A 27,728-nucleotide genomic window follows, 5' to 3' on the forward strand; every position below is an offset into this window, starting at 1 on the left:
CTTATGCAGCAATGAAGGATACTTTAAAAAAGTGTTTTCTGATATTTCTTCATTGGAATGCAAAACAATTCCTGCTATCAAAGTAGAAATTGAAACTAAATTTCAATCAAAATGGAAGTAAAAGGGAAGAGTGAAGAAATTATTTGCAACATATTTTTAATGTGGATAGCATATTTTGGAGTTCCCAAATGCTTCTTAAGTGATAATGGGGGAGAATTTAATAATGATGGTTACAGAGAGATGAATAAAAAACTGAATATTGAAACTTGCATTAAAGCTGCTGGAAGTCCATTCAGTAATGTGGAACATCACAATCTAATGTTGGCTGAAGCAATGGAGAAAACATTGAGAAATGTGAACCAGAAATAGCTTTGGCTTGGGCTGCTAGTGCCAAAAATGCTCTTTAGAATCATTCTGGACATAGCCTAAATAAGCTTGTTTTTGGATCCAACAAATACACCGTCAGTTTTGATAGATCAGTTACTCACATTAGATGCTTCAACAACCAGTGATATGGTTAGAATAAATTTAAATGCCTTACATTCTGCAAGAAAAAGGTTCATGAAGGCTGAATCAAGTGAAAAAATTTGAAGAACACTGCAATTTGATATAAGACATTATGAGGATGGACGATTTATAACAGGAGACAGTGTTTACTATAGGAGACAAAACTATAAAGGATGGCATGGTCCTGCCAAAGTTTTAGGTAAAATGGGTCAATGTGCATTGATCCGACATGGATGAGCATTCTACAGGATGCATCCATGTAACTTGATAAAGATGGACAAGGACCTTGGAAGGCTAAGGAATAAAGAAAATACAATTCCTTTAAATGAGATGAATAAAGTCTCGAAAGAATAAGTTGAAGATCAAGATGATAAAAATTCCATTAGTAAAAAAGAGAAACTGAAAGACAATACTACAAGGCCGAGTAAAGGGAAAATAGTGGAATATAAAATTATTGGAAGTAAAAAAAGGAAAGATTATGAGTACACAACCAAAACTGGAAATTGTGGCCATTGGCAGAATATAGAATCAACTGCAGAAAATGAATGTCCAGTGTGTATCGATTAGGATAAGGTTGATCAGTGGCAAGAACTTCCCCAGGTAACAGAAAGAGATCATGAAGAACATGTTGTTTTCCTCACAGCTGAACAAGAACAAGCAAAAGATGTGATTGATGCAGAGGAGAAAGATATAAAACATATGAAAACTAATGAAGTGTATGAATATGTTCCTAACATAGATCAAAAATGCATATCAACAAAATGGATAACAGAAAGTTAAGGATAGCAAAAAGAAAATTTGCATAACCTAAAAACAGACTCTCTGTGAAGCTATATGTCTTGTAATGTTAACAGCCTCTATTAAGAATTGGCAGGTGGAGACCCTTGATTTCACCTCAGCACTTTTGCAAGGTGAAATGCTAGAGAGAGAGAGAAGCATTTCTCAGACCAATATCTGAGGCATGTCCAGTGTGGAAGCTGAAAAGGTGTATTTATGGATTGAATGATGCGCCCCATTCATGGTACAAGGCAGTTACTCAGGAATTAACTAAACTAAAAGGAATGTTAAGTGCATATGACAATGCTTTCTTTGGCATGATTTATCCGAGAACTTGATGGGTATTCTGGCCATGCATGTAGATGACTTTATATTGTTTTTCAGAATTAAAGAAAATATGCAAGGTTGGAATTCATGAAAATAGAACCTTCAAATTTCTGGGATTGTGTGTTAGACAAATGGAAGATGGGATCATTATAAACCAAAACAATTATGCGTCATCTATTTCTCCAATAGATATAAAGAAAGTAAGGTCCTTAAGGAAAAATGATGAGTTGCATGAAGAGGAGAAAACAGATTTAAAAAGACTGACAGGTCAAATGATGTGGGTATCTACCTAGACTCGGCCTGATGTATCATTTGATGTGTGTAGTAATACCGGAAAATCTAAAGTGAAGTTACTTTTTGAAGCCAACAAGTCACTATTACAGCTTAAATCAAAGACAGGTTCATATCCTTTCCACAGCTGGAAAATCCTTCAGATTTGGGTGTGTTTTTGCTACTTTGATGTTACCTATTCCAGCTTGGAGGATGGTTTCCCACAGGGTGGATTTATCATCTTTGTTTATGATAAAATGAATAGACTGACTCCTATATACTGGTCATCAAAAAACTTTACCGAGTAAGAAATTGGAAATTTTTTAACTGTATGAACCGAATTGCATGAAAAAAATGAATATTTGAAGATTATTTGACTTTCCTGATTATTCTGAGTAAATTATTTAAAAATTGTTTGCATATGTTATAAGCGGAAATAAAGGGAAATAACTCTAAAAGAGTAGGGTTGTCTCTCCTGGAGACGAAACAGACTAAGATGGTGGACTCACATTATTTATAATATCGTTCATATAAAGTTATCATTTTTTTCTATTGTTAATAACTAATGTTTAGATATCAGCTACTCTGGGGGGTAACATCATATGAAAACATTAAAGTTGTGTTGGAATTAGTATTTAATTTTTTTTTTTACATGTTTTCATTATCCCATGAACAGTAGTAATAGCATTAAGTTATAATGACTATGGGTGTCTGATGATATATTTTATGCTAGTGTTTTATTTAACTTTGTCTAATAAGGTTCAACTCTACTTGCACCTATTAATCACTTAATTTGTGTATTTATTTAGAACATGCACATCTAAATTTAAAAAAGTAAAATGTATTTGCACTAAGGATGGCATTTATACTATTTAGTGTTTATATGTGTTAAAAATCTTTACGCTTGTAAATCTTGTTTTATGTTTACAATTTATTATATAGCTTCATATCTCTGATTAAATAATTTACCACTCTCGCTAAATTTAATTATTTCTAGTTTCTCATTTACATATAAATAACAGAGTGCATGTAGAGATTTACACATTTTTTTATTTTACTGTTTTAAGATTCTTATATGAAGGTTTTAATGCATGTTTATTTTCTTTAATCTGCTTGTATTCCTTTCTTATTTTTAAGGACATCATCTCTTATTACTTTTTCATAATATATTTCATTTAAATAGTTTATTTTATTATAAAAAAAAAATTAAAGAAAATTGGGATGCACTTTCCTCGAGTATAGCTGCAGTCTAATTCAAGGAATTCCCAAAAGATTGCAGGCTGTCAAATTGCAGAAGGACTATGCTACTAAATATTAACTACTTCATTGTGTTCCTATTGTATTTGTGTTGCATTAATGTCCTAAAGTTACATTTAAATAACAATTTTCCATTATGCGAACTTCTTTTTGCCTCCTCAATTTGAAGTTATTTTTTAAATTGACGTGAACACGAGAATATTTCAATTAAAAGTCAAATATGAACAGGTAAAATTATAGAAGAATAAAAGGCGAATCAAATGAGGTATAGTTAGTTTAAACAATTACTTTAAATTTAGCTTAAATTTGCAGTTTTTGAAAAAATTACAAGTGCGGACTTTCTTTTTTCCGGCCCTATATATATAAAGTGAACGTGTGTGTGTCTGTGTACCTATGCAATAACTTTGTCAATTTTAAGTCTGCAGACTGGAAATTTGATATACAGAGTACTGAGATTTGGGAAAATCTTTGTAATCAGATTTCGGCCAGAAATTTGGCTGTTAAGGGGTTAAAGTTCAACAATTTGACCTTTTGAGAACTCTACCAAACTCCTCTACCAATTTTGGGTTTAAACACTTGAAATTTTAGATATAGGTTCCTTGGACATGGACATAATAACTTGATTTGAGCCCAAAACAATAAATGTTAAGGGGTCATAATAGGGGTCAAAGTTTTTTAAAAAATTTAACCTCTGCGGTTTCTACGAAATTACTCAGACAATTTCTGGTCTAAACATTTTAAATTTGACATAAAGGGTATTTAGAGATAGGGCAAGCTTTTTAATCGCTTTGGGTCGAAAATTTTTAGTTACCAATGTATATATGTATGTATGTATGTTTGCATGTCTACCTAAAACTTTCGGCAGAGGCGACGGATTTTACCAAGATCAGTATCGTTTTGAAGTTTGACCTTTCAGACGACAAATATCGAAAAATTGGCTAAAAACATTAATACCTTCACCTTCAACTGGGCACTTTTCAACAGGGGAGGTCGCTTTTTTCGCCATTATTTTTGAAAGTCATCCTCTCCTTTCGATTGTCTAGCTTTAATTTAAACATAAGTCACTTCCGGGTTGGCGGTGGTCGTACAGCAGATACGTCAGGTTTTTTTCCCGTTCTTTTCCTCCTTCGTGGTACGGGTTCGAGCCTGCCTTCCTACTACCACTTTTTTCTTTTTCTTTTTTTTTTTTCTTTTGTTTTTTGCTCAACATACACGTCCAAACACCTGGGAAACGCTGGGCTGAAATGCTAGTATATATATATATATATATATATATATATATATATATATATATATATATATATTATTTATAAGTTTGTTAAACTTTCGCTGTTAGACTTATATAGTTATGCATCTGACAAATCGCTCCTTGATTCTGACTAACCAATTTTTCACTTTTATCCTTCCACTATGTGCTTACATGTAGAAAAGTTGTTTCATTAAAAAATTACTCCATCTGACTAGGAATGTTTTTTCAGACAGATACCATGTTTGCCATATTTGTGATCAGCAACAAATTTACTTTATAACTTAATACATTTAACGTTCAATTCTTCCTTAACTATATGACAACGTTTTCAAATGATGTTAATGTCTATTTTATTAATTCTTCTCGTTTCTTTTATTAAACCTGAATGTTTTATAACTAACTCTTTTCTCTCTATTTTAGTCGTTTTGTTTTTTTGTAGAAAATAATTCTTCATATTTTTAATTGTTGCTTTGTTAATAAAATTGCATCTCGTTTGTTCAATTAAAGCGTGTGCAGCATGAACTTATTTTGTTGATTCAAGTAAAATTATTTTTTTTTTTAGAATGCAAAAATATATAACATTCTTATTGTCCATCATTTTTCAATAAGAATCGTACTACAATGTCAACTTTCGACAATATATGTATTAAGTATAATCTTTTATTAAATGTACATTAATTCATGACTAACTCTTTTTATTTTTTGTATGGAAAAAATCTTATTTTTGATTTGCTCATAAAATTGCATGTTTATATTGTTTGGATTTTTCGGATTTCACAACGTTTTGGTCGATGCAATCTCCAGCCTTCTACAAGTGTATCTTGTCAAACTCTAGAATCTTTCTGCTGAACTCTGGAATCTATATGGAATTTCGAATTGAACCTTTTTATTCAATCCATGGGAAGCATGCTCTCGTTCTGCCTGCCACGACTGGGTAAGAATCCTACATAATTTGCAGCTGTATCTTGAGTGTCGCCTGCAGTGAAGATTGAACCTTCAACCCCAGAAGAGTGAATTTTACCAAATATATTTCCACTACACCACAGGCCCCGAGCTCGACAGAAAGATTCTAGAACTCAACAAGATACACATGAAGAAGGTTGGAGGTTACATCGACTGAAACGTTGTGAAAATGAGGCTCAAGATAAGAACATAAATAAGAGTAGTCTAAACAATGTAAAAAATACGAATGATCTTTATTTAAAAATCTAGAACCAAAATTGCATGTGCTTATTTCATTATTTGAATTAAACAAAATTTGTTGAGCATCGACTTATTTGTTTTCTTTGATTGTGAATGTGAATGTTTTCTTTACAGAATACAAAAAGATATCCGAATAACATTATTATATTCAATCAATTTTCTTTTCATAAGAACACTAATAATAAATAAACAAAATGTCTATAAAATTAACTATAATCTTGATAGCAATGTTATTGCTATCATCAGTATTTTTTTTAAATAAGAGTATTATCGTCTACTGATGGATAAATAAATGTAACGATTATTATAACTAACTTAACAAAATATTTTTAAAATACTGAAACAATGTTTAAAAAAAAAATTTTTTTTACTTATTTAACCAGCGTAACTGTGCCAATGCATAGCCTGGATTGTTCTTTCTGGAAGTCCACTTCAACATCGGACAAAGAAAAAATTTTTTTACTTTGGCAAAGAAATTTTAATTTCGAAAGCTTAGATCAAAATAATTTTCATTGTTATGATTTTTTTAAAAAAAATATTTCAGTATTTACTTCAACAGTAATAAATACATGATTAGAATATAGTAGTGGTCTAAAAATATTATAGCAAGCACACAATCCAGAAAACATTAACTGCTTAAGAGTTCATCAGACTAACTGCAATGATAAACATTTCATTATCCTTTTTATGAACAAATAATATTTATATTAACTACTCATCTATTAACTACTTTTAGTTTTATTGCCTATTAATAGATTTAGATGCCTCTTGCAATAACATTCACCAAACAATCTTTTAAGTTTCAGTAAAAATTTAGGTACACTTTTACAGTTTTTCCTAAATAGCTATGACAAAGTAAAGATGATTCTGCCTTTACTATTACCATGACTATTTCACTTTCATGATTTAGTAATTTTAATTACACGTTTTAAACTTTAAATTTCTCACTAATATATAATCCATATCAATTATCTAAAAGTTTACAATTCCATTGTACTATAAGCACCGTTACTAAGTAATAATCAGTTGTAAATGACACTCTTCTGGAGTTGAAAGTTTCATTCTCAGTATGGATGATACTTTTGAATTACTTAAAAGTTTTACCCGGTTATGGCTGATGGAACGATAGCAAAATAAAGGGTTCTGTTCAAAATTCTATACACATAATTTGACACAAATAATTTGACACAAATAATTTGACACAAATAATTTGACACAAATAATTTGAGCTTGAAAAGATGCATCTGAAGAAGGCTGAACATTGGCTGAAACATCGTTGGAATAGCATCCAAAATGAGAGCATACAAATCGAACACTGTTTTTTTTTTTAATCTTTTAATCTTTTAAAAAACTTTACTGATACTTTTTTAAATCTGACTCTGTTGCCAATTACTTAATTTATTTATTTTTTTGGTCACTCAGACCTTCAGGTAGTATCATCATGGTTGAGCATGTTAATTTTGTTGCTGCATCGTATTTCTATGTTCTTTTCTATGTTTGACTTATGTCTTTGTTTTCTGTTGCATCATCCATCTTTGCTATGATCGTTGTATCTAAACTATTTTGAATTAGCCCACTCTTAACAAAAAAAACAAAAAAACAAAACAAAACAAAAGCTATTATTCTATTTTAGTATTTTTTTCTGCTTCCTAATTGAAAATACCTATTTGTAACTGGTTTAAACCCAGCTTCTTGAACAATGTTAGTACAGTACCTGCGTATGGCAATTTTCATCTTTACCTAGCCCTTCCTGCTTTATTGAATTAATTGTAAGAAAAATATGCTACATAATATTAAGTTGGTGCAAAAACAGTATCGTTTTTTCACATATGTTACTTTTAGAAAAATAAATAAAATGTTGATTTAGTGTTTCAACATCATGCTTATAAATTATGATAAAACTTTCTGAGTATGCGCTGTTTTATGGTTGTTGTAAAAATGGAACAGAAACTTAAATTTCGCTCCGTTTTAATCTTTCTTAATTTTTTAATTGTGCCCCCCCAAACGAATATAATCAAAACAGTAACATTCAACAATTGTACTTTATGTAAAACACAAAATATTAAAAAAAAAGAAAAAAAAAAGTTAATAACGAAAGGGAAATAATTCCATTTTTAAATGAAAAAGTCAGTTTGGTATATCTTTTTGTTATTTTTTACATAAGTCCAGCTTTCACATTGGAAATATCGACGTTTATAGGTTGTCGGGTACGTTTACAACGAATAAACACTCCAATCTAGTAGATGTATCAGAATTTTTGTAGGAATTTTTGGCACCCCTATCACGAAACTGCAAATAAAATATAAAAAACTCGTAATTTCTCTTTTAAAAGTGGGTTGTTTATTTTCTTTATGGATTATACTTCCAAAATAAACTATTAAAGTTGTTTTAAAGTAATAGAAATATTTTTTTTTATTTTTTAAAAAACAGTAATGAATTTTACGAACTCAATATTTTTCAATTTTTAAACTTTAAAAATCTATCAAAATTTTTCTATTGCTTCTATTTTTACAATATTTTCAGGATCAATGTGAAATTTTATGCTCTTTCCAATAAACCGAATATAATATTTTAGACAAACATTTTTTTTTAAATTCACGCCCCCCCTTTTTCAAGTGTCTATTAAAAAGTAAATAATTAATTTACACACTAAAGTTTTATATATCACAAATTGAAGAGAAAAGGTCAATAAATAATATATTCAAATTTAAAACAAAAAAAAAGTAGTGTTTTTTAGAAATTTACCTGTAAAGTTCGAAGTTTTTTTTTTAAACCACGTTGTTTGCTTTTTCTTTTGTTTTTTTTTTTAATGAAACCTTGGTCCTTGCTCCTTTAATTGAACAAAAAAAAATTAGGGCTTGAATTACATTTTTCGAATAGTTATAAGCTTGGAAAGACAGGGGGTCGAATAATTCACGCCTCCCATTTTGAAATGTCTATTAAAAAGTAAATAATTAATTTACTCACTAAAGTGCTATATATCACAAATTGAAGAGAAAAGGTCAATAAATAATATATTCAAATTTAAAACAAAAAAAGTATTGTTTTTAAAAATTTACCTGTGAAGTCTGAAGTTTAAAACCTTTTTTTTTAAAAAAAAACACGTTTTTTTTTTTTTTTTTTTTTTTTAATGAAACCTTGGTTCTTGCTCCTTTAATTGAAAAAAAAAATGAGGGCTTCAGTTACATTTTTCGAGGAGTTATATAAGCTTGTAAAAACAGGGTGGAATTATTCACTATTTTTCACGAAATTTCTGACACACCTACCAATCTACCCATGTTAGAACGGCTTTCGGAATAGACACCCCTAACCTTGCCAGCATACCCGAAAAGCTAAAAAAATTGACTTGTCGAATGTGAACGATGAGTTGGGCGTAATGTAAAAATGTACCGAATTTAAAAGGGAACGAAATTCAAATTTCCGTTCCATTTTTACAACAACCGTAAAGCAGAGCATTCTATGCAAATTTTACATAACTTACTGTATTAATGCTATTTTTTAAGCAAAAAAAAAAAAAAAAAAAAATTAGGTTTGGCTATAAATTCCTAAACTCATTTCACCCTAACTAATTTAGGTGACTGAAATAGGAATCTAATTGAATCTTTAATTTCCTGATAGTATGTGAGAAATTTATTTTTTTTCGTTATATCGAATTCATTAATATGGACTTTAGGGGCTTTTTTCGGAATGTTCCTGTAAAAATTATTTTTTATTGTTACAAATTACGATATAAAAAAAACAAAAATAAATTCTTGCGTTTTTTATTTACTACTGAAAACCATAACTTTAGTAAAGGTATTTTTTGTTTAAACAAAATAAAACATTTTCACTAAGAGTTAAGTAAAAATAATTAGTTCATTATATTCTGCGATCATTATTTGATAAATACTGAAATTTTCATTAAAATTGGTTAATTTCCTGATTTTTGGTGAATTTTTAAGTAAAGGGAAAGGTCAAAATGTTTATACACTTTGAGCGTCGGCATTTATTGTCTGTCCCTACCATTTTTCGATGAATATTTGATAGCAAAGCGACCACGTGTGGTTAATTTAAATCAAATTTCAATCACATGGTTACATTATCAATAATCATGTGATTAAACCCATTGAAAATTTACCGATATTGTAAACACATTATGTTTGCATTAAGCCTGTGAGACCAAAATATCCTTTTCTGACATTTAAAAAAACCCGCGAAATCAGGAGAAAGAAATGTCCAGAAAATCGCTAGATTTTTAACTTTTATCATCTGAAATTTTAAAAAATCGCTAATTCCCCGCCCCAAACTCTATATTATAACTTCCTACAATAAAAAATTATAAATATAGTATATTCAATATATAAAATGTTCCGTGTTTTCTCACTATATGTTTCTGAAATTATATTGAAGCGGTTAGCTCCCCAGAAGGCTTACATATTTTATGAAGCTAGTTTTACCTGTTTTTTTCAGAGAGGGTATTTTTTTTTTTTTTGTTTTTTTTGCAAGAAACAAATCATAAACTCAAACTTTTTATAATAAAAGTTAAATTGAAATATACTGCAAATTAAACATCACAATAATGGTGCAACATATTTTGAAATTAGAAAAATAAAAAAAACAAAAAACTTTGTTTTAGCATGTTAAAAGTATTTAGTTTTTTTTTTTTTTGCTATTGTTTCTTGCTTTTTACAATTTTCGACTAAATACTTCTAAATTAAGCGGGATTGCTTAGATCGTATTTTAAACAACTTCGGAGGTTGGAATGCCCTCCTCACCTAAAATGTAATTGGAAAAATCGATTTTATAGCGAGATTTAAGAATGGTTAGCCGAAAAAAGGTGAAAAACAAAACAAATAAACAATTGTTACCAAAGGCAATAAATGCTACTTTCTTTTACTTACATGAATGAGTTTATTTTATGTTTTAAAGTATTTTCAAGCGCTTTTCTTTATTTTTTAATCTAAAATTGCGTGTGGGTGGGTGCGAAATATCTCCAGATTTTCTAGAATTCTCCGCTAGATTGCAAACGAAATCTCCAGATCTAGCAGGAAAACCGCTAAATTGGACATACTGGTCATGTGACAGGAAGCGGTAATAAATAATTGTCCCTAAATAAAAAAAATGGCCTATCAGTACAAAGAAAACCACCTATTTATCATAGAAAAATTAAGTATAATGTTATAATTAAAAAGAAATATATAAAAACACACATGGATATAGTAAACATATTATACCAAAACATGGAAACCATCCGTCCAGTGGTTTTTTAGACTATTAATTGCGAACGAACCAAGAGTTACATTTTTATATATATAGAGATATATATCCGTGTTATATATCATTTTGAAGCATGCTTTTTACTCTATCAAATTGTGTTATTCGTTACTATTCTTAATCTCTTCATTATTTTGCAGGTTTTTTTGGCAGCATGGACAAAATTAAAATCTGCACGATTTTCTTGTTCAAGTTCAAACTAGGTCAAAAAGCTGCCGAGACAGCTCGTGATATCAATGATGTGTTTGGCTCAGAAACCACTAATGAACATGTGACACAATGGTGGTTAAGAAATTTTGCAATGGCGACAAGAGCCTTGAAAATGAAGACAGTTGCAGCTGGCCGACTGTGGTTGATATTGAATATTTGAAAGCCTTTATTGAAGCCGATCTTTGCAAAACCACACGAGAAGTTGCTGTTGAATTTGAGGTCGACCATAAGTCGTTCACCATTTAAAGCAAATAAGGAAATAAAAAAAATGGATAAATGGATGCTGCATAAACTGAACAATAATTTAAAAAAAAATCATTGTTTTGAGGTGTCTTCTATGCTCAACAAAAACGACTCATTTCTCAAGTGGATTGTGACGTGTGATAAAAAGTAGATCCTCTGTGACAACTGGTGATGTTCGGCATAGTAGTTGGATGCCAGAGAAGCTCCACAACATTTCCCGAAGCCGAAATTGCACCAAAAAAAGCTTATGGTGGCTGTTTGGTGGTCTGCGGCTGGTTTCATCCATCACAGCTTCTTGAACCTGGGAGAAACGATTATAGCAGAGAAGTACTGCTGACAAATTGACGAAATGCACCAGAAGCTTCAATGTATGTGCCAGAGATTGGCCAATATGAAAGGACCAATTCTCCTCCATGATAACGCTCGCCCGTAGCTGCAGGAATTGGGTTATAAGACTCTGCCTCATCCACCATATTCACCGATTATCACCTTTTTCAAGCATCTCGACAACTTCTTGCATGAAAAATGCTTCAAAAGCCGAGATGATGCCGAATCGGCCTTCAATGATTTCATCGCTTCCAGAACTCTGGATTTCTATGCGAATGGGATAGAATAAAACTTGTGTCTCGTTGGCAAAAATGTGCAGATTCTAATGGTTCTTATTTCGATTAATAAAGTTTACTATGAAAGGAGTTATGATCTTTTGAAGTTGAACGTCAAAAAACTATACTATTTTTGTATCAATCTAATGTTTTCATGAAAGAGTAAATAACTATGATGAATGTATTTAGGTTTTGTTTTTATTGGCAAAAAAATAAACATAAAAATGTTTTCAAGCAAAAATGATTTGGATTAAACTAATGCTGGATATCCTTTGTTTAATTTTTTGGACAATAAAGGGTCACTTAGTTTAAAAAACGAACAATATTTTTATAATTTCTTTGCATTTATAAAATTCCAGTTTATCAGTGTAAGTGTTTCTTAAAATAAACTTGTTTGAACATTTGCATAATATTTTAAAATTTATATTTTTTCTTCACAACTGTTAATCTATGCTTTTGCATAAGACATACATTTCCGATCTTATTTTAACTTATACAAAATCTCTCACAGAATATATGAGAATTTACACATTTTTAATATTTCTTTAAATGATTCCTAGAAATGTCTTTGCAAATTCATTTTATTATTATTTCAGAATTTCAGGCACAGAAAATGGCTCCCGCTGTTTCTTTATTCATGTGATATTTTGTTTTTATAGTAATTGTTTTTTTTTTTTTTTATAGTAATTGTTTTTTTTTTATAGTAATTGTTTTGTTTTTTTATAGTAATTGTTTTTTTTATAGTAATTGTTTCCCAAGCATTTTTTTGTTTGTCTTCTATTTTTTTTTTTAAATATTCCCCAAGTCTGAAAAAAAAAAAAAAAAATAAAGCCTTTTATACATTAGAAGGACTTTTAGCCCCCCCCCCCAAAAAAAAACAACAACTCGGCTTGCCAGTCCATCTAAATTAAATCGATTGCCTCTTGTTGTTCTTGACATAAGAATCCCAGGTTGCTTGAACGGCGTGCCTAATATCACACAAATAGAGAATAATCAACAGAAGACATCTGTCGTGCCTTAATTTGTGGTACATAAAACCCTTTTAGTTATTTTTTAACTTCATTTTCATCTCTAAATCATTGTTTTTCTACCATATTTGTTTTGTTTTTTGTATCTTTATTTAAAAATTCTTGTGAAATGTGTCTTTTTTCTTCTTCTTTTTCCTTTCCTATTTTTTTTTTTTTTTAAGTTGACTGCCTGGAAATCCGCTTTTGTGTGTATGCACATACACATTTAAAATAAAATTATTTTTCATTTAACTACAAAGATTTATAATCAACTTGCAAAATCAATATTTCACTCTCTCTATATAGATATAAGATAAAGCTTATGCATTTTTAAGAATTCAAATTATTTCAAAACGCCTTTCTTGGGAACAGTACTGGTAGAAAATCATTTGTTTATAGAAAAAAAAAAAAAAAAAACGATTAGAAAATTATTCCCACCATTTGATTGTATTTTCATTTAAAAATTTAATGAAAACAAATTTCAAACTATTTCTTTTTAAACAGTTTCTTTTATATTCATAACTCCTTATAGAAAGAATCAGCTAATTGATAGCCTTCAACTGACTGCATAATGATCCTCCAAGTCTTACACGTCATTTTTAGTAGGCAATGAAAAAAAAAAAAAGAAAAAACAAAGAAACAGAAAAGGTTGAATTAGTGTGACAAGTTATAACAAGTGGCTATCCAACGAGATTGTGGTTGAATGGAGACAACAAAAGTAACTAATTATTAGTTAAGTGGGTTATTAATATCTAACTTGAAGAGTTAAACATTTCTGGTGGGGGCAATTATTTTCTAATTGAGGATCGAAGAAAATGAGTTGTTGTTCCGCCCCATTCAAACATTTATTTCTGTATTATTAGCAATTATGCATTCGTCATTTAATATGTTCTGATCAAGTTATCGACATTTCAAATATCTGTATATATCTATAGCTAATAGAGATTTGGCATCTGGCCATTTAAAGTCGAAAGTATACTAGTACTTCTATTTACATTGTACTATCTTGCAATGTGCAAATTAGATAGTAAGGTTGATATAGTATCTGTTATATTGTCATGAGACCATCCTTCCAGGCATTACCTTCTCTTTGTTCATTCATGTCATCTCAGGCATTACTGCCGCTGCTTGTTTTTTTTTTTTTTTTTTTTTTTTTGAAGGAGGTAGTGGATGGGGATGTAGTATCTGATCTGTTATTATGAGACCATCCTCCCAGGTATTACTCCTCCTTTGGGAAGATAGTGGAGTTGTCATCAGATCTTCCTCCTACTCATTTCAGGGGTAGAAAGTAATATAAGATATGTTTGTCATGGTATCACTCCCCCCCCCCCTCCAGACATACCATCCTCCCAGACTAGCAAAGATAAGTGACTGGAGGGAAGTAGAACATTCTCAAATGATGACGCACCATATTGAGAATAATACAGGGTGACCCCCCCCCCTCAAAAAAAAAAGCTAAATGGAGGCCATCTAGAACATATGCTGTAGAACGGAGAAAAAAAGGGCAAGACCCTAGTGTTTTGATGTGATGTCTTGAATATAATAAACTAGTTATGGCCAAAGTTCCATTTCATTCGGACAAAACACTAAGAAACGGGGCCTAATTAGAGTTGGGGCCCGCTTTTTTGGGTCACCCTGTATATGACGGCAGCATTTGCTTCTTTGATCTGGTCGACAACATCAGAAAGATAACTTAACTATAAAGATGTTAGAACTAGATCCGACACGTACAACTATCTTGCAGATTGTGGCAAATAATAGGGAAAGCCTTGCTCTGAATTTCTCCCTATGTAAGTAGAATGGGATTACAAACTCTTGCACCAGAAATGTTGTCTCGTATTAGAACTAAATATATCTCCAACCAATAACTAATAAGAATGTTTTATTTATCATTTTTTTATGCTTTTAACTTAAAATGCTTATAAATCAACTTCTATTCAACTTTCAAACTTTTAAAATTAATGTTGCAATGTTTGTTTGCCGATAATATTGAAGTTTGATGTCCAGGAGGCATATATAATCTCATTATACATCCTTATATGTGGAACCAATGTGTCATTATTGTCTTTGATCAAATTACAGAACATGATCTTTTTCAATAGACTTTTATTCAGACATGATTTACAGAGACCAGAGAAAAACATAGTTATCCACACTCGGCTAAGAGGAGAGAGAGAGAGAGAGAGAGAGGCATTTTCTGCCATTATGCTAGACTATTGCATCAGTTGCTTTGCCACATTCTATTGGGTTTGGGATGAGCACCTATTTTTTTGCATCCACTCACTTTGCAGTCTGATCGGAACAACAGAGCAAAAATTGTGTCACATTTTAACTTCTGCTTATTCACAAACATCACACTTTTGACTTCATAATTATTCCTAGTTTGTCGTTTTCAACTAATCTACCATTCTCTCCATTCTAAAATTAGAGCTTTACACTTGATCTGGTCCATTTTAATTATTTTTGAGCCATCATTATTATTAGCAGCGTCGGGTTGAATGTTCTGTTTATGTTTGAAGCTGTTATTTGATCAAATTTCAGTGTGTACAAAAACCGTTGTCAAATTTGATTCCTTTCAATATTCTCTTAAAATCATGAAAATTTAAAACAAGTAAATCTAAAAATACAGAAGGAATTGTGCACTTTAAAATGGTAAATTATGCAAATATATTAAAACCAGCACTTGTGACAAAACGGATATAAGTGCTAAATAATAATCTGTTCTTCGTGACAGTCTTCTGATGGTTGAAGGTTCAATCTTCGGTATGGTAAGAATGCAATTATGAATTAAGAATTTTGCCTCGTCATGGCTGACAGAACAAGAACAAACTATTTCCCTGTAGATTAGATAAAGGCTTCCATTCAAAATTCCATACACATTTCCGAGTTTGACAAGATGCATCTGAAGAAGATTGGAGGTTACATCGGCCAAAACGTTGGTAAGAATCGCATATAAAATGAGAATGATAGTCAAACAAAAATAAGAATGTATTTCCAAATGTATTTCCAAATGTATTTCCAAATAAAATCTCAGATTTAAAGAATACAAAAATTATTTTTCTACCAATTATGCATTCATAGAATCTTGTTCTTTTTTTAACTTATTCTGAGAAATTTTAAAAGTTGGACCCAAATAGCATTCAAGCTATATATTAACTATTCAACTTTCATTTGTTATTGATGTATGATATACATAACTACAATTTATTTAAACGCTTGTGCTCTTGCCAAGTAGTAGTATGAAAACAATTATGACGAAAAACTCAAAATTAGCAAGGATAATATTGTTTATTTGAAGAATATAAAGAGTTGTCTCCCTTACGACTAAAATATTATTTCTTTTTCTGTATAAGTTTAAAAAATGTGCAAACAAATTAAAATATAAAATAATCTCACTAAATCCCGGATAATGCTGGATAGGTACAGTTCGTTTTATATATAAAGAACTCATTTTTATTTTATTATTTAGTAAAACTATATTTTTATAGAGAAAAACGTTTTCTTCTTTCATTACAGAAAGCAGCATCAGAAGACAAGAAATGTGAACCTTGGACTTTTGTAGCGAAACATAAATTATCTGTGGAAAAAGAGCTTGCGATGATTCCTGACCTTAATGTTTTGTTTGTTCGACCAGCCATTGTTTATGGACCAGGAGATCGCCAAGGACTTAGTAAGTATCTGAAAATATGATATGCCACATGTGATGTTGCTAACCTTATCAAAAACCTTGATTCCAGTAAAGCAACTGTCCCTGACGACATTTTAGCTATAGGACTCAAAAAGCTTCAACCAGAACTAGCTTTCAAAGCTCTTTAAACATTGTCTAAAGGAGAAATGCTTCCCAACACCTTGGAAAACCTTATCACTCTGCACCATATTTAAAGGTGATCGGTCATCTCTCTCTCAGTACAGACCAATCAGTCTCCTGTGCCTCATGAGTAAGTTGCTGGAATCTGTTAAATAGAGAAGTGATCAACCATCTCTGCAAAAATAACCTATTCGGTGACATGCAATATGGTTTCCATTCTGCTAGATCTACAACTGATGTGCTAACTGTAATACGGAATTAGCGAATCTCTCGATGGGGGCTTTGTTTCTAGGGCAGTTGCCCTTGACATATCCGAGGCTTTTGATAGGGTATGGCATAAAGGTCTACTTCACAAGATCTCCAGCCATGGAATAGCTGGAAATGTCTTCTCAATCATTAAATCTTTTTTCACTGATAGGTGATAGAGTAGTGGTTGATGGGCAGAAATCAGAAGCTCATAGTATCAATGCTGGCATCTGTCAAGGTTCGATCCTGGGCCCCACTCTCTTCCTGATTTTCACCAATGATCTTCCAAATCATATTCTTTGATCATTCAGAGACATTTATGCAAATGACGCTACCATCTATGGCAACACTTCAAAGGCCAAAAATGAGCAAGATCTTTCTGATTCTGTCTTCTGATCTTGAGTGTCTGTTGCAGTTGGGAAAAAAGTGGCTGGTTAATTTTAATGCATCTAAAATCAAGCTACTCTCTTTTTATCATCAGTGCTCTGGCTCTCATCTGGCCCCAATTGTTATGAATCCCTCTCGTCTTGGAGAATCTCCATGTTTAGACAAGCTTCTGGATCTGATCTTCACTCCTAATCTAAAATGGAGCACATACATTGTTGCTAAGATTGACACAAAAAGGGTTAGATCATTCTACCGCTCCAGTAGATATCTCACTACTGATGCAATCTTCTACATTCCAAGATAAAGTATTATATTATTATTATCATTATATTATTATATATAGTATTATATATTATTACTAGCAGAACTTGCTAACTGGTGTTGCCTGGTAGAATCATGCTTCCCCACATAAAAAAATAAAGTACGGCTGTTGTTGCTTATATATATATATATATATATATATATATATATATATATATATATAGTGTGTTTGAGAGAGAGAGAGACAAACGTACAGACAGAGACAATTCAAACAAAGTTGAATTTTTCTCGTTCTTACATTAATATTAAAACATAGTGTTTCTAGTTAAAAATTGTTTAAACAAACTTCTTAATATACTCAGTCATGGATATGCGAGCGACTTTATAACGATTATTTATTTGCAAATCTCTTTGAAAAATGAGCATAAATTAAGTAATTATTATTTATATGGTTTCTTATTAGATGATTGGTTTTATTTAACTACTAGCGGGGGGGGGGGTTACCCGGCATTGCCTGAGTGTTCGGAGGTGTGTATGTAGGAGGAGAGGGGGACCTTGTTTTAATATTATGAAAAAACACGTGAACAAATGTAAAAAAAAAAGGTGTAAAAGAGGAAAAAAGGTTTAGGTGGGAAGACAGGCTCGAACCCGAAGTATCGAGGCTTAGGCGAAAAAAAAAATGCCTGACACGTTACCTCTATGCCAAAGAGACACACAATTGAGAATGAATAAAATTAACCCTTTAAAAACACTTGCAGGTGGTTGAAACTAACGTCAACGTTTTTTAGGTCAAACATGACGTCATCATCGTAGTAGCAGGAAGCGGCCAAGTTTAGGGTGAAGGAACATCCACACACACACATCTTAGCTTTTATATTTATAGATGCCTCCGCCCTGGTTTAGCTAATATATGACACGTAAAATTGAAAGGAATAAAAAACAAAACGAACGTGAAAGAATACCAAAGGAAAAAAAAAACAAACAAAAAAGTTACCGTGTAAAATACAAATATGTTTATTTAAATCTAATTTTTTTGTTTTTTTTAAATGGAAAAACAAAATTAAAAAAAAAAAAACTTACTGTGTATAATGAAAATATATTTATTAGATTTTATTTATTTATTTTTCTTTGTTTCAATGAATAAAACCAGAAAACTGACCGTCGTTTTTATTTTTTTTAATGTTGGTTTGTTTTGGTTTCTTTTTTTGTATTGCCTTCTTTGTTGTCGCTGTTAACCAATTTGAATGTCGTCTGATTCCAATATCGATAGCATAGTAGTAATTGTGCTAATGAAACTCTCAGAAATGCAATGTATAGAAATAAATAATGATCGTAAACTAATCCGAAAATAGGAAGTCAGCTCTCCCCTCTAGTATCACGTATGAAATCAGTACAAACATAATAAAAGTATAAAGACAGTAAATAAAATATTAAAGCGACTAATCAGTACAAGATTTGAAGAACGCTGGCGGCTGACTGTTAAAGTTTCTTGTAAAAACTGGAATCCAATGTTAGTTCGTTTCGTTTAAATAATCCTTTGAATCGCAACCCTCACCCCCCTACAAAAAGAAAAACATACAAAGGAAGGAAAAAAAGGGGAAAAAAGAAAAAATTTTTAAAATGGCACAAGTAACCCACAGAATAACTGGAAAAATGCCAATCCATATTTTTTAAGCAACTAAGAACTCAAGCCAGTGTTCCTCATATATTCTCCTGTGGACGTATCCGCAACAGTGTTAAGTGGTTGCAGGCGGAGTATGAATCGAATAGAGAGAAAAGATTTTACTACTTCCATTGATTCTAACCGATTGTGGCAGTGAACTCTCACCAGAAGAAATATAGAAATGTACGAATATCAAGGAATTGTAAGGGTAGTAGGCCTATAGCACACCTCAGATCCTGTGCTGAAGTGTGGGAACATTACATTTGAATATAATGTCGTGATTTTTAATCCTATTAAGGTCAAACCCACACGGGAAAAAATGAGTTCATTTTATTTATATAGAGAGAGAAGAGAAGAGATTATTGCCACATCTGGGCAGGGGAAGCTTGGAGCAATCCTGCCTTGACAGTCCAAAACAAATTTCGAAACTTGGTAGGTCTCTTCTCTGCAACCTCTTTCCCCACAGAAAAGATTTTGCTAATCTGTTTCTGCTCTATCATTATTTTCATAGCAAGTGCTCGTCTGAGCTCCAATCTGTACTCTCTTCTTGCCATACTTTCATGAATAACACTCGTTTAGCTAAAACCATTGTTAACGATTTTCCCCACTCTTTATTTGTGCCTAAATCTAAATGTGCATTCCATGAACAAAGCTTTTTTTCTAGAGTTTCCCACCTATGGAACTCTGCTCTTTAGCTGATTACAATATGGTTGTCTTCAATAGTATGGCGTATTATTTCTTTGGGCATAAAATTGCCTGTGATCTCAACGCTTTATGATTTTCTCTTTTTTACACAACTGTGCTTAACTTTTTTAAGCTTTCCTAATATTTTTGCTTTATTTTTTTTTCAGCTCCCCGTTTAATCATTGGTGCAATATATAAATACATCAGGGAAAAAATGAAAGTAAGTTTTTAAAGTTTTGAATCGCTTTCATTATTTGAATACATTTAATGTTAAAGAACTTTTGAGATGAGGATTGATAATTTGTGTCATTCAGACATGTGGCTCAACGAATAAAGGTATTCATTAACAACTAGATTTAAATGACAGTCTTCTGGAAGAGTGAGTACTAGTCCATTTGCCATATTAACTGGGAGGTTCAATACTCAGGCGAGATGGTACTTGATGACCCCCTGGCTGAACACTCAACATTATAAGGTGCAGTAGTTAATGAGAACTATTACTTTTTTATATAACTAATAATAATAACTAATAATAAGAACTATTACTTTTTTATATAACTAATAATAATAACTAATAATAAGAACTATTACTTTTTTATATAACTAATAATAATAACTAATAATAAGAACTATTACTTTTTTATATAACTAATAATAATAACTAATAATAATTATTTGATTCCATTGCCGATGAAATGAGAACGATTAAATAAAGAACTCACTTCAAAATTCTATAAAGGTTCCCAAATTTGATATAAAGATTTCCAAATTCAAAAAGATGCACCTAAAAAAATTTAAAAATACAACAATCTCAGGTGCATGGTTTTAAACTTGGAAATCTTTAGGTTGAGCTCACAACTGGAATTTCAAACAGAAATAAAACCTCTAGAGGTAGATTGTTGCCATTCTTTCAACCATGACTGAGTAGAAGTCTTAATTATTATGTTGTTCTTAATAAGGATTGAACTTTTAATCTTCAGAACATTGTGATTTATTCATTATTGTTAATGACTTTAAACATTATGCCAATATGAATTTTCGAAACTTTAAACCTAATTTTATCTTCATGCATAATATTACTAATCTCTCTCCACTCGTATGTATAAAAAGTATTTTATTTATTTAGCCTGATACATGTTTTACCTTAATAAGGCTCATCAGTGTGGCGAGATAAGACTATATCACTGATTAGTAGGTTCGAGTGCCAAACTAGTCACTTTTGACTTCCATCTGATGTTTTCCCTTCCAGTGAGAAAAATCTTACAAAATGGACATGAAATATGTCTATTTTTTTTTTTTTAATATTTTGCATGAATTGTTTGGGTTCTTTCTGAATTTTACATATCACATTGTTATGCATTTTTCTTTTTGAGAACTTTCTCTGTTTTTTTGTTTTTTTATGAATCCACAGAAAAATATCCAATATTGACATGAAGTATCGATTGTTTCCTATGAATGAAACAGATTTGTAAAATGTTTTTTTTTATTTTAGGAAAAAAATGATTGGTAAGATGAATAAAACCTTTGACTTTACAATATAGCGAAATTGTTGTTTAATTATATATGCTCTGTTGTTATATCTTAACAAACATCGAGCTTCTGATTTAAAAAGGCATAAAATACATGAAGGGTAGAAAATATTTACTAATGTGTATATTTTCACAAGACATATATATATGTGTGTATATATATATATATATCAAAACACAGGTTATGAATGAGAGAACTCACTTATCATGTATTTTCAATACTTTTGCAAAAAACGACCCTGGTGTCTAACTCTGTCCCGCGGGGAGGCATAGTAAATAGGTATAATAATGAAATATACTTATTTAATAATTCAATTATTTTTATTTCAAATTTTTAGATGTTATGGAGTAAAGAATTAAAGATGAACACTGTTCATGTTGAAGACGTTTGTCGTGCTCTTTGGTTTTTATGCAATCATGGGAAAACTGGTGAAGTTTATCATCTCGTAGACAATGGAGATACAAGTAAGTTTATTTTCACTTATGTATCCAGACAATCTATATGATTTTTTTATGATGATTTGACGGCATCGCTTACAATGAATACAAACCTCACTGAATATTCATAAATTAATTTAATTTCCGAAAACTATCATCTTTAATTGAATTGGAAAGTCAATAGCTACCAACGGCAAAGTATAAAAGCTGTAAACATGTGAAATCCTGTTCAGATGCATAATTGCAATTCATGTGGACGACAGGCAGTGGAAGAAATATTTTGTTAAGAGAAAGGACCTCACAAGAATGGATTGGCATTTTTGAAATAGTAATGGCTTCTTGCATACTGTGATTTTGTACAATTTTAGTCCCAGAAAAATGAATGCCCACTCCAGATATGAGACCCTTGATCAATAAGTTTTTATATTCAATAATAAAGTAAAATGGCAATGTAAAATAGCATCGTTATATATCTCCATCTCCATATTCTCCATATATAATATTTAGAATGCAGAAATTCTCCTCTGGTACCATAGGCCACGTACAAATTTATTATGTCTAGACTATTAGCCACTATTTTATGTAACTTTAGAACCCATTTTAGACATATTTAATCATTATAATAAAATGCTACATTGCATCCTAGGAGCAACAGCATCATAATCGCATCATCTTTACAGGAAGTAGTTCTTATTTTTCCTTCTAAATATCAAGGCCTCTAACTGCCACCACTTAACACCGGGAGGAAATACACACCTTGTACAGATATGGTGCTTCCACCCTTCATAACTGGATCATAAACTCGTGGATATACCATAATCTTCCCCATTACCTAATTCATAAATAATAATGGCTTCCTTCCATTATGATTGGCTGACCGCTAAACATCCTCACATTCAGGAATCCAATTCTTTTGAATAAATGAACACGGACTAACATTCAAACATGATGTCACTTTGTGTGATATTAATAATCCAAAAATTCTTTTTATTTCTCATTAAATTCATCATAGATGTTACAGACATGTTGATAATCCTAAAATTCTTTTTTTTATGCTAAATAAATAGTTGAGTTCTGGAAATTGCAGAAACAATTTATGAAACGGAAACAAGTTTGTGAAATAAGTTAATTAAATAATTAATAATAAAACACTGAAATAATGTTAAATGAAAAAAATAAATAACATAAATACTATAGCCGAGTCGCAGAAATTGATGAAATATTGTAAGGTGAACTATAATGCTGGACTCTAACATTTAATCGTAACCAGAAATTGACACTTTAAATATTTCCTAATCTCCTTATGTGTGATTTTGAAGTCTTTAAACTGTCAATTTCTTACTATTATCAAAGTGTGTGTGTGCATGTGTGTAGACTGAGCCACAGAAATGCATGGTCGGATACAGCTGGCAGAAACAGTCAGTTGTGTTTCTGTAGGTTATTAATCTGTCGCATCTTATTTTTTATTTTACTATTTGGGTCACTATTTATCGGGATTAAGACTCACTTGAGAATAAAAGTTAATAAGATGAGAATGAAGAACTCTTCACTCCTTATTTCACACGCACTTTTTGTTATGTTCATGTACACTGGTATACAACATTCAAAACATACATTTCTACATATTCAACAGAAACGAATGGAAAGTGTTTTTCACACAATAAACTTTGACTCTCAAAGAAATCGAATATGCACAAATACACATAAAAATAATTAAAAATTATTATTTCAAAAATATGTCTATTTCTTTCTCTCTTTCCTTCCCTCTCTCTCTCTCATATATATATTTAATGCATTAACTTGCAAAATTTATTGTATATTTTGCAATGCTCTTTTCTATGATGAGAAGAATTGCATTTTTCGAAACTCTGCAGAGAAGGTCTTTCTTGTTTATTTGTACTCCTTGTCGGATAAGTAAAATTTGTTATACCTTCCTTACAGGTTTATAATGTTTTTTTGAAAAATTTATTCAAATTTTCATTAAGTTCAAAATAATGACACATAAATATCGAATTTTGTCATACTGGGATTCATGGATATCATTTTCAATGTTCTTCTAAATTAAATTCAAAGTTTTCTATTTTAATGTTAACTAACAATTCTGGAACAATTTTATACTTTTATTTTGCTAGTTATTTCCCGTGGTGAAACAAAAGTCTAATTTTTTAAACTCCATGGAATAAGGAAATAATCTTTTGTAATCTCTGTTTTTGAACAGTAAATTTTGTAAATTTTTATTTGTATTATTTTATTGCGTGTGTTGTATGTGTATATATATATATATATATATATATATATATATATATATATATATATACATTTTTATTATTCAAGTTCCTGGGTGAAGCCAGGTAGGGACAATTAATTGTATAATGCATCTCAGGTCAAAATTTAACTGTTCAACAGCAACTTCTCATCTGCTTTTGCGAGGATCGACTTTCAAATGTTGGCTGGCTGTAATTGTCTTCATTTTCAAGGTTCTTATCACCATTGCAAATTTTCTTGAACCACCATTGTGCCACATATTCGTCAGTGGTTCCTGTGCCAAATGCATCATTGACATCACAAGCTGTCTCTGCAGCTTTTCGGCCTAGTTTGAACTGGAACAAGAAAAGCGTGCAGATTTGAATTTTGTCCATGCTGTTGAAAAGCCTGCAAAAATAATGAATGAAGAGATTGAGAATAGTAACGAATAACACTATTCGATAGAGGGAAAAACGCACTTCAATCAATGAATTAATTCAGAAATCATGCATAAAAGTAACATATGTGAGAAAACGATATTGTTTTTGCACCCACATAATATTTCAGCTTTATTTATTTTTTTTATTATTATTTTTGTTTCTACATTTCAATCTTATTTGTGACAAACAGCAAAAATCAAATAAAAAATTCACTAAACAATCATATTTTCAAATAAAATTTTAAAAAATAGTCTATTGTCAAACCTGACCAATCATAATCTTTATTTAGTTATGTCCATCATGGTCACCAAATTATATAAATTGAAACATCAAATTATATAAATTGAAACATCAAATTATATAAATTGAAACATTAAATTATTTTCCATTGTTTGAAAACATCAGCGTGGAGAATTTATCAGTTTTTAAAAGTATTTTTAAAGTATTTTATTTTCAAATCGAATTTTTAAAAGTTTTGACAAAGTTTTATTTTTAAATCGAAGGAAAAATTTGAGTAAATAAAGAAAGAATGATAAACATAAAAAATGTAAAATTTACAAAATGTAGTGTTTTGTGAATCCATGTGTTTGCGAAATCTTAATGAAGATTGTTCAGCTAACAGCTTTGTGTGTTTGGCTTGGAAAATTCCAGCCCTTTCTATTGTGGAAAGACTGGCTTTTGACTGTAAACTGCCTTCTGGGGGTTCTGTCATAATACAGTAATGCTGATATCAATCAAAATGGAGGAATTGTAAAGTCTCCTCCACTAACCGAGAGCAAAAAATTGAAGTGTATAATCCGAACAGATACTACACTTTGATCATGGGCCGAAGGCCGAGAATGAAATCTGCAACCAAGATAATAAGGGAGACAACCACTGACCAATCTAGAAATTCCAATATGTGTAGTGGCACTTATGTAAACTACAAAACATGAATCTTTTTGAGAAAGTTTTTTTTTTTGTTTTTACTAAATACAAAAAACGGTCCAAAAATTTACTATGAAACAAGAACTGAATTATATGTAAATATATTCTGTATTATATTAACTGATTAAAAATCTTTTTTTTTTTTTTTAAACTTTTTTTTTTAACTTTTTTTTTTTTTAGCCCAAGGGAAAATCAGTGAAATAGTCTCAACAATATTTAATATAAAACATGAGTTTGTTGGTTCTAAAATGTCCACAATAGCAAAGGTAAGTAAAGAATTTTTTGTTTTATTTTTTGAAATGCAAAGATATTGTTAATTACATTGTGTTGTCTTGAAACTATTGGTCATATCAACATTAAATATTTACACTATGGTGGATATGTTCTCTGGCCTTCTTTATATATTTGCTTCATTTATGTATGGTGACGTTTTTGCTTTTTTAACATTTAATGCAATTTGATTATTGATAAACTTGAATATACCAACGACATAAATCATATTTAAATTTGAAAAAGACGTAGTATATGAATGAAGTATCCACCTGATGAACACAACATGATATGAACAATCAGGAAGAAAGAGTTCCACTAAACAATGTTTTATCTGTGACTCTGTATAAAAAAAAATACTGTCTATAGCTACCACATCTAGGAGGTACTACTCAAACACTTTTTCTTGCTTTGACAAAATACAAAATCTACTCTGCAATCTAGTGGGAAATGATCTCTTCACATTTTCTGCAGCCTCTTTTTCAATGAAGAGATTTTGTTAGTTTGCTTCTTCACTGTTATTTCCATGACAGGTGCTCGATTTTTTAACAAATTAACTTGATTGTTAATTTAAAGGAACAGACAAACAAAATAAAATGGTTTATGCACACATAAACTAGATATTCAAAAATGTAAAAATGAGAACGAGCTATAGAAGGTGTTGAATGATTGACGGATAAAGAGTCAGATTATAACTTCAATGAGTAAACAGAAGAGAAGAGTTTAGCAACATACCAAGAAAAGATAAATTCTGCCTCTGTTCTGGCCAACCTCTTGAATTTTCAGTCTGTTGCTTTCTTTCTCTCTGGCTTTCTCCCACTTCTGTAATCATGTTGTCATTCTGTTCTCAAAAATAAATTTTATTTAAAAGAAGATTTATGTAAATTGATTAAAACAACAACTCGCAAGGTGTCAACCACAGTGTTTATAATAATGGATTAGATGTGCTTCAGATGACACTTTGAGTGAAATGTAGTCAACCATGTTCTTGTCTGAAACTTGTTAAGTATATTTTTTGATAGTTAAAAGTAAGTTTTTGTTTTGATGTTGTTCTATATAAGACTGCTTTTTTGATATTTTGCTTAATCATAACAAGGTGTATATATATATTATTCCTTAATTGGAATTCATTTTTGAGATGAGCATTATATATTAATTTATTTTTTTATTTCGGACTATTATTCTCATCTTTATTAGTTGTTGTTTTTGATCTTTTTTTTATATTTTTTTTAATTGGTTTTGTTTATTCACAACGTTTAGGCCAACTATTCCTGTGGCCTTCGTCAGGTCAGAGGAATAGTTGGCCGAAACGTTGTGAATAAACAAAACCAATAAAAAAAAAAGAGAAAAAACAACAACTAATAAAGATGAGAATAATAGTCCGAAATAAAAAAAAAAAAAAAAAAAATTAATACATAACAAGGTGGAACAAAATAAAATGGTTTCTGCACACATAAACTGGATATTAGATATAGCAAAAGGAAGAGTTTGCTAAAGAAAATTAGGCTTAGTGGTTTTATGTCGACGTGATTGCTGGTGCTACCAGATCAGGCTGCCTATTGGCTTCCTGAGACGAAATGCACCTACATCGATTTCTGTTTTTGTTTTCTATTCTCTTTTGTAAAACTTAATTATGTTCTACAAAAACAAAATAAAAACAACAGCCTCCTCCCCTCCCCCCCCTCCTTTTTTCCTTCCCTACTTCCCGGTTGACCCTGTCAGCAGGGCATTAGAATACGCCGACTGCCCCCCTGCAGAGGGTAAAAGTCCTTCAACGGGGCTACCTGTTGGCCGTGGGTGGCAGCCCGTGATGCCTAGGAAAAGGATCCTGGTGGCTGAGCAACCGATGCCTAGGGAAAATAAAGGTATCTGTAGCAACACTCTACTTTGGCCTTGTACTAGGCTAGACGGGCGGTTGGAGAGGCC

The 27,728-nt window shown here is 30.9% G+C and overlaps 1 protein-coding gene across 8 annotated transcripts in view; it reads left to right on the top strand.

The window, feature by feature from the left end:
* The window catches only part of LOC145267118 (uncharacterized), a 250,945-nt gene that overhangs the window by 185,498 nt on the left and 37,719 nt on the right, over positions 1–27,728 (top strand). For all 8 annotated transcript variants that reach the window (XM_080123148.1, XM_080123149.1, XM_080123150.1 and 5 more), the window contains 4 exons: positions 16,422–16,575; positions 20,122–20,174; positions 21,822–21,948; positions 25,713–25,798. In XM_080123148.1, the coding sequence (XP_079979274.1) occupies positions 16,422–16,575; positions 20,122–20,174; positions 21,822–21,948; positions 25,713–25,798 (420 nt within the window). The remainder of the gene's footprint in view (positions 1–16,421; positions 16,576–20,121; positions 20,175–21,821; positions 21,949–25,712; positions 25,799–27,728) is intronic.

The sequence above is a fragment of the Euprymna scolopes genome, chromosome 42 (assembly GCF_053919585.1).
Source record: "Euprymna scolopes isolate OS-2025 chromosome 42, ASM5391958v1, whole genome shotgun sequence".
Lineage (NCBI taxonomy): Eukaryota > Metazoa > Mollusca > Cephalopoda > Sepiida > Sepiolidae > Euprymna > Euprymna scolopes.